Source organism: Asterias rubens, chromosome 22 (genome assembly GCF_902459465.1).
Source record: "Asterias rubens chromosome 22, eAstRub1.3, whole genome shotgun sequence".
In the NCBI taxonomy this organism is placed as follows: Eukaryota; Metazoa; Echinodermata; class Asteroidea; order Forcipulatida; family Asteriidae; genus Asterias; species Asterias rubens.
In genome coordinates this window covers 4,603,320-4,617,068 of record NC_047083.1, presented here as the reverse complement: position 1 = coordinate 4,617,068, position 13,749 = coordinate 4,603,320, and the positions used below count along the sequence as shown (strand labels likewise).

The window sequence follows — 13,749 nt, the reverse complement described above, 5'->3', positions numbered from 1 at the left end:
AGCACCTAAAATGCTTAAACGTAATGTTTTACACAATAGTGGCCACCTGGTGATCTAGCGCACAAGTGGTAGATAGGAGTATGTATTGTTTCTGGTAATAGCACAATGTGCACTGAGCGCCAATGTGTACTACTTAACCACCTGCGCCACTTTGACCTTGAAGTGCGCCATCTTGGATTTTAATTGAGCCAACTTGGTCAAGGGTCACCCATACAAAACCTAAACAGCGACGATTATGTTTCTGTGTGGCGGGAGCAAGAACAAAATGACATGAATGTTGATGTTACGACTGCACGAGTCTATTTTGATTGTTAAGTGACGTCACGTAGCCAGACAAGGGCGCCGCCATGTTTTAGCTCACGTTTACATGTCAGTATCACGGAACGTAATTCAGTTCACATTAAATACTTTGATTTCATGACTACAAATACTATTATAAAAGTAGGAGCAGTCTACTATTATACTATATATATTTCTATTGATAATAAAACAAAGCAAAAAATTGGGAGGCGGCAAATTTTTCAGAATGCTAGACTTCACTCTCTAGCTCTTTTGTGCAACCCCCTCTTGGTTGTTTTGGGGTAGTTCGAAATCTTCATCTATTAATGGAGAGGTTTCATCAACACCGCATGTTTCGCTTTCCTTTGCCGGCTCGATACTCCCAGCTTGTTGCTTCTGATCCTTGGAAGCCGGCTTTATTTTAGCCCTCAAATCTTCCATGTTCTCAATCTCTATGTTTTTCTGACTGATCCCCATCGACTTGAAAGCACTTTCAAAACCGGCAATAGCTTCATGTGACAACTTCTCAGACGAGTTGATTGCTGCGATGTTGAATTCATTGATATTCTTCAGGTACCTCATGACTTCGGATAGAAATACCACAAACCTTTCTGTAGGATTACCGTGAAGCAGAAACAGTTTCTTCAATCTCTTCCAACCATTTTTATCGTTTTCAAGACATCGCGTGACTTCATCGTACCCTTGCAGAGTTACCACGTACAGAGATAGTCTAAGATCAACCAGGCTTCTGCAAGAAGAGACTGATTGTGTGACCTCACTGAAAGCAGAACTGTCAATCTTCTTGTTCAGACGAAGATCTAGCATCTTCAACAACTTGAAATTCTTCAGGTTTCTCGCCATCTCGCAGATGGTCTTTGAGTCTAGAATCGACCCAATCAAGACAATTTCCTCCAAATTCGTCAGCTTGAGGAGACAATGGGCAAAGTCTCTAGCAGGGGTTGACGAGCAACATTCACCTGATTGCGACAGCATGGCGTCTTGTAGAAATGGAGACTGCATGGCAAGAATGACACCGGTGTCTAGGTCAAGGTTAGATGAAATCCCATCAACCTCACCCCTTAGGTTAGATTCAAACCTTTCCAACAACAAACTCAGCGTTACATTAACCAATTCTGTCTCCTCAAGTTTGGACGTTTCTTTATCAGTGTCTTCAAACACGTATGGAAAAAAATCCCCCAGATACTTCCTCAGCTCTTTCGACGGGTGTTTGCCAAATCGAAGCAACTTGATGGACTTGATCTTCGATTTTGTCTGCAGGTGCAGGTGTGTGAGAGAGTACGAAAGCAACTGTAACTTATGACTTGAGACCCCTATTAAGCGAATCTTGCATTTAGGGGAACTCCCTACTGACAATAATCTGACCTTGATTGGTAAGCTCACTCCACCTCCTGATTCATGTTGGAGTTGGAGATACATTTCAATCATCTGCATGTATCTTTGTTTTAGTTTCAAAAACGTATTCTGATCAATTGGAGCTAAGGACTGTCCAGACACTGGTTTCAGACTTTTCAGTTTGCTTGTAATATCTACAAGTGTCTTTTCTATTATGCCCTTTATGGAAGGATAAGCATTATGACTTGGCAAACCAGCAAACAGGAACGCTTTGGCAAATGTCGTTCCAAAAGGCACCATTTCTTCCAAATAGGAAGACAGACTTTTATCGGCTTGGGTCAAACTGATGCCGACAGAGAGATCTTGGAGAATCTCTAGGACAAAGTAAGCCGTTCGTTCTGTTTGAGATGCAGAACCTCCAACTCGCTCACGGAGAAGCCCAACTCTAACACCCTCGTCAAAGGCACTATTCGTGCTTTCAACAAACTGATCAACATCTTTTCGGGACAGCTCACAAAATAGGCCATGATTCTGTAAAACCCTTGGTATTACTATCTTTCCCAAATTAACCAGCATTTTCTGTTGATGTTGGCTTAGTTGATCGCTTTCGTTGGTTTGACCACTCACATTGCCCTGTTGATCTCGAGTTGGTTGATGGCCTGCGTTGGTTTGCCCACTACCATCGCCCTGTTGATCTCGAGTTGGTTGATGGCCTTTCATGGTTTGGCCACTGCCATCGCCTTGTTGATCTTGAGTAGGTTGATGGCCTGCGTTGGTTTGCCCACTACCATTGCCCTGTTGATCTCGAGTTGATTGATGGCATTCCATGGTTTGACCACTACCATCGCCCTGTTGTTTTGTTCTGCACGCAGCACCATCAAACAAACACTTGACCAGTTTACAAAACAACTCGCTTGTTTTAAGGCGACGTCTGAAAACTTCACCGTCTGTCCACAAAGATAGCTGACACAGAGCCGTAAGGTTCAATGGAAGAGACTCAACATCGGGAGGTAAAATATGATCGTCAAGATACCCGACAAGTTCTTCGCTCCTCTTGCTGTTGTCAAGAACACATTTGATGAACCCTCGAGAACTTGTCGGTGTGAAGCCAGAGACTGTGACATGACGGCAATCAAACTCAGATCTAAAATCTGTATCCTGTATTTGTCTTGTTGCCAAAACGACGTAAGCACCATACAGACCTTGCATTCTGATAAACTCCAAGACTTGTCCAACTTCCTCGCAGTCATCAACAAGAATCGCCACATCCAAGGTGTGTCTTTTGCAAAATGAATTGATAGAACTTGGCGATATCTTTGTGTGTTTTGGTTGACCTAACTGTTGAAAGACTGCGTCACCAAGATTTCCATGTTGAAGGAGTACCCTAGCTGTTAAGACCAGCACCAACCTAACCTGTCTCTCCAATGCTTCGGCTTTCCCAATGCACATTTCAAACGCAATCTTGTGCAAGAGAGTGGTTTTCCCGCTACCTACCCTACCCTCAAGGATAACATGCTTACTTTTTAGCTGTGAGATACCATCGTCAAAGAGTTGGTCGTCTGATTCTAACTGATACCGTATGGTGTGCTCGGCTTGTTTGTGTTTGATGAACAATTGGGGTGGTATGTAGACGTCTACCATTGGTTTGTAGCATGATGGGGTGTCGTCTGTAGCCCAAGGCGTTATTGGAACTCTTGCAACCCTCACCATTACTTCGTCCTTGACTTCTCTAATCAGCTCTGCGTCAGAATCTGACAACAGTAAAAACAAAATATATAAAAAAAATGGTAAAGTAAGCCCCATTCTCAAGATTTGTCACAAGTAGCCCTTTTATGGTAAACAAGGGGCACCATTTAAACTGGGTAAATTTATATGGGTATACACCCAACCCAAAAATGCGCCGTTGACAAACCTATAATAAAAAGGATAGTGACGCCTGTAGGTGGTCAACTATCAAAACACATTGTTTGGATAACTTATTAGGCTTGTCAACCACTGGAGAAGTTGGTCTTAATCGAAGATGGACAAGCTTGTATTACTTTAAAACGACAGATTTGTTCTACTTTACTAAAAGAAGTGGGTTTGATCAATCCAACGACAGATTTGTTCTACTTTACTAAAAAGAAGTGGGTTTGATCAATCCACTTTGCCTCTTCCGTGGCAAGGGTCTGTTCTTCATCGCAGCCTCTTGGTGGCGCACTTGTTAATGCTGTCACTCTCAAAATGTGCCCCATAGTAAAGGTTGACTATTTTGACTCGATCCAAGGCTGATCGGCCATTGGTTGACTAATGTGATCGACCATTTGGAACCAGCCTCATAACCATATTTTCTAGCCAGTTCCATGCTAACCTCTGCAAAGCGCAGAGTGGAGCCAGTGACACTATAGCGAAAGGCAATGACATGTTGAATACCGCGGTGGTACTAAATTGAAATCCATCGCTGCTGCATCAATGCTGGTCAGTTGTCGACTAAATGTTTGTCTTCGAACTTGCTCTAGATTGGCTGAGTTTTTTATATAATCAATAGAAATTTACCGTTCAAGTTACCTTCGAAATCAACCATGACGTAACAGGAGCAATACGGTTTGACTACTCGGGATTTCCAGCAGAGCACAGTCACTAAACACACGATGATGACAATTGCGATAATGGGGATTATTATCCAGAAGGGACCCAAGAAAGACTTCGACGAATCTGCAGAAAACAAACGGTATTTAGAAAACAATAGTATAAAATTCCTTTACGGTAGTTGCAATTTTTATTAAGGCCGAGACAACACACAGTTTTCAAAGTAATTCAAAAGAATGTGGAGTATTAAAATACAACGAGTGAACACAAAAATATGAAGCCATCTTTAAGTTGTATAGGTCTTTTTAATTGTGAAACTGCTCGTTATTGGTAACCTTTTTAATTGAAGAGGATGTCCATTATGTTTTGGCCGGTATAAAACCTCTGTCTGCTAGGCATTACTTTGGTTATGTTTGGTTGTTTGTATGTTTGTTTGTCTGTTTGTTTGGATGTTATTTCCGTCAAGGGAACTCGGCCACCTCCCACAATGGGAGTTAATTAATCACCAAGCTGACAACAGCAAACCTCTCTCATATGCCATGGTTTAACGTTGATTATGAAATACACAAATCAAGAAATTGGGATTCAGTAACTGGACGACAACATTTTATTCTAGTCATTGTGAAATCAGAAGATAGCACAGGTATGATTCAAACCCACAACCCAATTGTGATATTGCAATCGAGCAGTCTAACCCTTGACCAGGCAACTTCACACGCCTCTCTCAATACTTATACATGACGTCATAATTCTTACCCAAAATGAGGCTATGGGCGCAAGTCCCCCATCACTTGCAGTGGCTTTGCCCATTGCCTCGATTTGGGTTAGCATTGTGACGTACCTCATGCATAAATATTAAGAAAGGCGTATTGTCATTGACTCCTTGCGCTGAAAACTCAGCTCTTTAAAATCGGGGCAATGTTTACCGTTTCGTCATTCTAACCATACGTGACAATCCCAAGCGCCGATCTACCCCACCTTTCCCCAACCTTCAACAAACACACTACCTTGTACGACGACCAAATCCACATAGTATCGGTACAGTACACCGTCTAGGAACACGTGACACCAGTATCTGACGTCACTATCAATCAGGCAGCCGGTCAGCAGTAGAGCGCCATCAACGGTGATACTATAACAGCTGTTCCTTCCAATGCTCTCTGCGTTCACCAAACTATCCGGGGATTTGAATGTTCCGATAACGGTGGTGTTTATTGCATCTTTTTGGCCGAATGACCAAAATGCTGTTCTGCTTTTTGTGGTGTTCAAACCAACCGTACATTCTAGCGTGTAATTCTGCCCAGGCTCAAAAGTTATTTCTTCAAATCTTGAAATGTTGCCCTTGTCAAGTGGAAACGTATCACCTGCATTGAAGGATTGGAGAAGTACATACAGTCAATTTTGTAATCTACAGATATCCTCTTTAAAGCCATTGGACCCCTTTCGGTAAACAGTGTTGTCCAAGGCCCACACTTTGTGTACCACAACTTCTTTATCAAATAACAAACCTGTGAAAATTTAGGCTCAATCGGTCATCGGAGTCGGGAGAAAACAACGGAAAAAACCACCCTTGTTTCCGCTCGTTTCGCCGTGTCATGACATGTGTTTAAAATAAATCCGTAATTCTTGTTAACGAGAATTTATATTGTTTTGCTGTTTTCTCAAAAAGTAAAGCATTTCATGGATTAATATTTCAAGAGAAGTCTTTCACCATTGCCTTCTGTAAACCCTGTAAGTTATTTGTAAATCTGTGAATTTTTTGTTTTTGTTTTCTGAACCGAATAGGTCCAATGGCTTTAAAGCTTATCAAATAACAAACCTGTGAAAATTTAGGCTCAATCGGTCATCGGAGTCGGGAGAAAATAACGGGAAAACTCACCCTAGTTTCCCCACGTTTCGCCCAGTCATGACATGTGTTTAAAATAATTCCGTAATTCTCGCTATCGAGATTTGATATTTTTTTAATGTTTTCTCAAAAAGTAAAGCATTTCATTGAATAACATTTCAGGATGAGTCTTTTACCATTACCTTCTGTAAACCCTGTAAATTATTTGTAAATCTGTGAATTTCCTTTTTTTTTTCTGTACCGAAAGTGTATAATGGCTTTAAAAGAGTTGTAAAGCTATGCCGTACTGAAAATTAGGGGATTATTACAAGCTTTTAGAGTGCAGTACATTCTATGAACCAGAGTCTATTCAGTCCTTACCAATGACTCGGACCTCCATACGCCGGAAACCAGACTTCATCTTGCAGATGTATATCCCGCCATTTTCTTCATCTGCAGATTTTATTAAAAGAGCAAAATCACTACCGAGACCAAAACCCGCATCGTCATACGTGACGTCATTCAAGGCGGTATAGTTCACAAGAAGTTCTATTTCTGATGAGGCATCTTTAAACCATTGTACGTCGCATGTCTGCTCGCTAATTGGTCCATCGGTACACGGCAGTGTTTGATCTTCACCTTTAAGAACATAGAAGGAATCTGTTGAAGCTTGAAGGGAATTGTTTGACGGTTTTTCATCATCTACATTGAGAAAGAAACACATGTTAAAGACACTGGACACGATTGGTTACTACTCAACATAAATGTTAGCAACAAAAACGAACTTCTTTTAGTAGCGAGCAATGTAGACCTGTCGATAACCTAAGACATTGTGAGAAACGGCTCCCTATGAAATAGTTTTTTGAGAAAGAGGTTATTTCTCACTCAAAACACTAAAAGACTTTAGGCCTGAAACCTTTTATTATGCGTCGAAAGCACACAATAATTGTTGGTTATCTTTGATCTTGCTTTTTTTCTATACGTTTTTCAATGATTGTTCTTTTCCCTATCGATAACAATAATTTGTGTTGTCATAAGTTTAAGATGTACACTCTAAGTACTTTAATTATCTTTCTATAACATATGATGTTGGTTGTCAGTTATACCATCTGGAATGTCTTCATTTTTTCATTTTCTTTTCTTCTTCATTTTTAGTTTTTGTGATTTTTCTTATTAACTAATGTTATCAACCTTTCACTATCTTTGCGTCGACGTAACAATTCATCAAAGACCCGTCCAGCTCGAAAACGTGACACCAAAACCTCGCAGTTTTTCGGGTGTTTTGAAGAGAGTTGAGTATTAGCGAACCGGTCGAAGCTACACCGATACCAACTCGACCTTGGAACTGAAGTACAGTTCCACCGGGGAACCTGGCACCGAGAATATCAGTTCCACTCGTAACACCGGTTCCCTGTGACCAGTACACCGTTGAAGATGACGTCATACCACACCGGCATGGTATCCTGTGACGTAAAGATTGAGCCAAGCTAGACGTAGTTATGAGGTCAGCTTCTACGGCTTGAAACACGCCTTCTGCATTGACAAGATAACAATGTGTTTAGTTTTATGATGGCAATACTCGATGAAAGTTTGCCTGAGGGTAAAGAATATTTAGTTTGGTTTCACCCACATACACCGACGTGTGTGAGCAGCTGTACAGGCCCTAGTCAGTACTTTCCCGATTTCTGTGAACAACATCACAGACAGTCATAATATCTTGGGTGTGATTCGAACCCACGACCTTTGCATCTATAGAGCAGTGTCATACCAACTAACCCACCGAGATTTAGCGGTGGCTAGAGGCAGTTCGACTCCTGTTATTATTAGCAGCGGTGCCGTAACGTATTAAAATATGGTCACACTTTACCCAGAATGAAGAATGATAGAATAATAATATGATGATTCACAAAAAAAAAAAAAAAATTGTGTGTTTACCTGTTGGAATGTTAAAACTGTTTATGGCTATGGTCGCTTTTACGGTTACGGTTTTGCAGGAGATTCTATCCCTCAGAAACGTTGCCCCCCCCCCCCCCAGCAGAGTGTTGGTTCGAGTCTCGGTCGCGACACCTGTGTCCTTAAGCAAGACACCTAACTATGATGCTTGGCCCTTAGGATGGGACGTGAAGCCGTTGGTCCCGTGTGTGTTGTGCAAGTCCCTTAAAGATAACCCATTGCACTTGTCGAAAAGAGAAGGGGTTCACCCCGGTTGTAAAAGGATTAGGTCTCAAAAAAAACGTATCCCCACACCTTGCCGGAAAACACTGGTCGGTAAAACGCCTCACACGCGTCACTGAGTAAAGTGTTGCGCATTTAATAGGAAGTCACATTAGCGAGGTTTAGCTGAACGTTACGCAAGCAAATACGTGAACGTGAGCGTCAAAATATGGTGTTGTTTTTGTGTGCGTGACGCCGCCACTTTGGGCTTATTGCATGCTCAAGTGTGACGTCTGCGCGCACGTACGTAAACGTGCCTTATGGGAACTTCACGTATGCTAATGGTAACTTCACGTATGTTATAAAAAACGTAATATTTTAAACGTAATGATTTGTTGATTTCATGTTCACGATCACGCGGAACGTGCAACTGAACCTCCCTAAATATTTCCATAGAACAACGTCTCACCTATAACATGTACTTCAACCACGCTATATCTGTTGATCGCTTCGCGAGAAACAACAATGCAGACATAATTCCCCTCGTCCTGTTTGGTGACGTCTTTAATGATCAGTCCGTTGTATGACGTCAGAGCATAGTTCTGGTTTGCCCTATTGTCGTTCTGCCCAATCAGTCTTTCTTTTCGAGGGTCGATGTGACTGTTGCCACGGTACCAAAGAACACTGGCTACACTCTCGCCCGGTCGAAAAGCAGTGCACGGAATTTGCTGAAGAATACCTTGCTGGATTGTGACCTGGCCGTTGGTGGCGCTGGTTACATCGTGGATTGCAAGAGCTGCACATTGTGGAAAATAAAAATATTTTGGTACGACTGGATGAAAGGAGGGTGCACCCCAATAACTAAGGAGAAAACAAGTAATAATTGGTTTAAAGGCACTTCAAAATAGTATGTAAAATAGACAGATAAGAGGGTCCCAAACGTGGTCATGGGTACAAAGTCTGCCCACTATGACATGGGGGTTTGTGACATCCAATTTTGATAAAGTTTGGATAATAGCTTTTTGCTGAGAGGGACATTTTGTACGATTGTTGCTCGGATATTTGGAGAGTTACACTGGATTTGTTTTGGTTGGTTGTGAAACCACTCGACGGGCACAAAGACTCTCCAGGCATGTTAACAAGGGGCACAACAGTTAATGGAATATTTCCTCGTTACAGAAGTTGCGGAACTTTCTGTGTGTATCTTGGTTTTTTTTTCGTTTTATTTATTTGTGTAGCATTTTCACTGTTTGCCATAAAACTTTTCCCAATACAACAACACATTTCGTCAGCACTAACTGTTGAATGAGGTGCATTCTGGTCTAATCGCTAGCTAGACCAGCATGCATCTCATTCCACGCCGAAGGCGCGCGTGCCGAGTATTTATACGCAGGTCTAATGGGAAATGATTTTGGGTGCGTTCGATTAGCTTAAGTGCTCATTCGGGTGAGCCCCTGACAAGAGCTAATTGAACGATCACTCACCCTCTCGTGGTGAGGTCATGCACCTCGGCCCAGCCCTGAGTGACCCGTTCCACTCGGGGCACTTGGGGCTGACCCGGGTGAGCCCCTGGATTAACGTCAAATCTATTCGAACGTAACGGGGCAGACCGGGGTCGACCGGGGGAAGCTATAAATCGAACGCACCCTTAGGGTTCACACTGGAACAACCTGGACACGAGAGGGTGCACTTCATACGACACTGTTAGTTATAAAGGGGCGGGGCGGACTCTAAAATCAAGGTTACAATCGATTGGCAAACTGTTTGGGGATTTTATTTGTAAGTTAAAACCAGACAAAACTTTGAGAATAACGTTTCTCTTCGAGATTGATGTTTCTATTAAGGTTGCAAGTATAATGTGGTTTGAAAAGGGACGAACAGAAGTGCCACGCAAGAACTTCTATTGCATACACACTAAAGATGAGCGAAATTAATATTTGAAATGCTTAAAATAAGTTCGACTTGTTATTATACCTCTATCAGCTGGACAAATGCTACTCCTTGCAAGTCCAATCACGAAGTAGACAAAAGCCACTCGCAGGCCTATAGACGATCTTGGCATCGTTGACTCCCTTAATGCTATAAGCACAGGTTCGACCGTCTTCAACACTTTCAAGAATTACTGGCCAAACCAACTCACTTCGTCAATTACACAGCAAGGCTGCAGAGTAAAATTAAAGAACATTGGGGGCCCAATATGGGACTCTATATTATGACCCCTTTGAAAAACATTTCCTGCCCATTTCTCTTTAAAGGCAGTGGACACTATTGGTAATTACTCAAAATAAATATTACTATAAAACCTTTCTTGATTACAAGTAATGGGGAGCTGTTGATAGTATAAAACATTGTGAGAAGCGGCTCCCTCTGAAGTAATGTAGTTTTCGAGAAGTAAGTTTTCCACGAATTTTGATTTCGAGACCTCAGATTTAGAATTTGAGGTCTCAATATCCAGCATCTGAAAGCACACAACTTCGTGTGACAAGGGTGTTTTTCTTTCATTATTATCTCGCAACTTCGACGACCGAATGAGCTCAGCGACAGACCGAATTTTCACAGGTTTGTTTATTTTATGCGTATGCTGAGATACATTAACTTTGAAGACTAGTCTTTGACAATTACCAATAGTGTCCAGCCTTTAAATTACACGTCATTATCAAAACAAAGTTGTTGCAAACCCTGAGTTTTTCTCATGGTGTTAGAATCTATTATATATATATATTTTTTTTTCAATTGTTGTGTATAGTTAGTGTTATTTTTCTGTATTTGCCCTTTTTCTGATCGTCTTACACTTTTTAACTTATTTATGCCAACTGTTTTGTCTGTGGTACGGTTTAACCCCTTTAGTTTGTACTTTTTATTGGTGTTTTTTTATGTAAGCGAAAAGGCCAAAAGAACTCCCCATGGAGGAACAATACAGTTTTGTTGCATTGTACTTTGTAGTGTATTGTATTGCATACATACTGCTAGGGTGCCCGCTGCATGACCTGTTCCAATTTTATATTTCTTTTCATGACACTAGTTTTGTAGTTTTAGTTATTTCTCATCAAATATGACATTAAGAGAGAAATAATTCAAGGGAGTGTTTCTATTATCATCAATCATAACACCGTATAATTTGTATGTATTTGTGATCCTATATGAGTTGTTTCCTAGCCACTGTAATGTTCGCCAATGACTGACCACTCATGCACAACTGATCGATCCTATATTAAGGAACACGTTGCCTTGGATCGGACGAGTTGGTCTATAAAAAGCGTTTGAAACCATTTTTTATAAAATGCATAATTGTTAGAAGATGTTTTAAAAGTAGAATACAATGATCCACACAAGTTGCCTCGAGTTGCGAGGTTTGCCTTTTACTGTACGAACCAACACGGTCGGCCAATTTTGATTCCCCTAAATGGCCGACCGTGTTATAGTCGACGAGGTAAAAGGAAAACCGTGCAATTTCGAGGCATGTTTGTGTGGATCATTGTATTACTACATCTTTTTACACCTGTGCATTCCATAAACAACGGTTACACACGCTTTTCAAAGACCAACTACAACCGATCCAAGGCAACGTATTCCTTTAATAGCAAGGAATTACGGATAAGGCATGCACGCAACCAGCAACGATCATTTTTTTTTTTATTTTTTTTTTTAAGGAGTGCCCTATGAAAAGACAAGCATAATATCCCATAGGGATAGCTAAGAGCTTGTTTCAACAGACCATTCCACGATAAAAAACAACAAGAAGAAAAGAAAGGAGATAATGGTTATGGACTAGGCCTCACTCACTAGAAAAATGATTGAGATACACAACAACTAGCATCACCTGCAATCATAATTGCCGTAAAACAGGACGTTACTTATTTATGTTAAAACTTCAACAAGGATATAATAGGCCTAGCCTACACCATGTACTAGGTGTCATGTACTGAGTGTCACTGACAAAGCAACAGCGAAATTGGATAATGCAGGACTAACATAATTGTAGGTTTGTAACTGATAAAATAACATCAACATGGATATTATTAATAATAGTATAATCAATAATAAGACTTTAATGCGCACGTATCCGCCCTGCTGGGTGTTCAAGGCGCAGAAATATTTCTACCTCAATGATATAGATGTTATACTTACAGTTAAAAATGAGCTACGCTGTATGCTTGGGTGATAATGGCTGTGTGCAGCTTATTTCCACAATAGGGTTAGCAAACGGCAAAAGGTTATTTTAGGTCGACATTTAAAGGCTGCTTCGGATCGGTCGAGCTGGTCTATGAAAAGCGTTAGAAAACCGTTTGTTATAGAATGCGTATGGTCAGAAAGATGTTTTAAAGAAGAATATAACGACCTACATGTACACAATAATATTCAATTCAATAATACGTTTATTCCATACTATTGTTGAAAAAAAAGTACAATTATTGAGAGAACTAAACAGTACATATAGAAAGTAACACCAATATAAAGCGCTTTGAATTGTACAGAAAGGCAGTGGACACTATTGGTAATTACTCAAAATAATTATAAGTATAAAACCTAACTTGGTGATGAGTAATGGGGAGAGGTTGATGGTATAAAACATTGTGAGAAATGGCTCCCTCTGAAGTGCCATAGTTTTCGAGAAGAAGTAATTTTCCACGAATTTGATTTCGAGACCTCAGATTTAGAATTTGAGGTCTCGAAATCAACCATCTAAATGCACACAACATCGTGTGGCAAGGGTATTTTTTTCTTTCATTATTATCTCGCAACTTCGACGACCTATTGAGCTCAAGTTTGCCCAGATTTGTTATATTATGCATATGTTGAGATACACCAAGTGCGACGACTGGTCTTTGACAATTACCAATTATGTCCAGTCTCTTTAAACCCAATAATAAATAATTAACTATGTACATGAGAGGAGAGAGATCATGAGGCACAGGCCCTGCCGAAGCTTGTATAGACAACAGCCTAAGTTGTGTCTATAAATTGCACGGTTTTCCTTATTTTATACGCCTTGAACTAACACGGCACGCCATTTTGTGGAGTCAAGGTTTTGACTCAAACTTAGAGCCCGAGTGTGTGTAAGAACATCCAATTATGATATCAGATGTTTTAAATGGTTTGGGTATATGTTTATAGAACACAAAACACAATGTCTGAAACATGTCTGAAATTGATTTGTATTAGGCTTGCAACTGTTTGACAACATTTGTAAAAATAATAATGTCCTTATCGAGTTTTCCAACATTAAGGTAATTTGTTACTATAATTTTGTTTTCTTTTTTTAATGATTGGGCTAGTAATGCTTGTTTGCTTGGTTTTATATTATGTGTATGTCACTTTTCTTATTTTTCCTGTTTGGCAGTGTTTCTTGTTCTTCAGGTGTTTTGGTTTCGTCACTGTTTACGTGAAAATTACTGAATGTACATCTAGGCGAGCTCACTAACAATGGTTGTGATCAAAACTTATAGGTCTCAAAGGCATTGGAGACGTTTAGCAATCGTTATTGTCAAATACCAGTATTCTCACTTGGTGTATCCCATAAACCAACGGAACAACAACAACAACAACAACAATAACGACCCTGTTGAATA

General features: G+C 40.5%; 1 protein-coding gene across 1 annotated transcript; it reads right to left on the bottom strand.

Annotated features, from left to right (window-relative positions):
* Positions 1-543: 543 nt before the first annotated feature.
* On the bottom strand, positions 544-10,309 carry LOC117305409. Its single transcript, XM_033790280.1, has 7 exons — positions 10,154-10,309; positions 8,649-8,975; positions 7,217-7,558; positions 6,407-6,727; positions 5,208-5,564; positions 4,180-4,326; positions 544-3,383 (listed from the first exon to the last, which is right to left on the bottom strand). The coding sequence occupies exons 1-7, from the start codon at positions 10,239-10,241 to the stop codon at positions 544-546; spliced, it is 4,422 nt and encodes a 1,473-aa protein (XP_033646171.1). The 5' UTR covers positions 10,242-10,309.
* Positions 10,310-13,749: the final 3,440 nt, after the last annotated feature.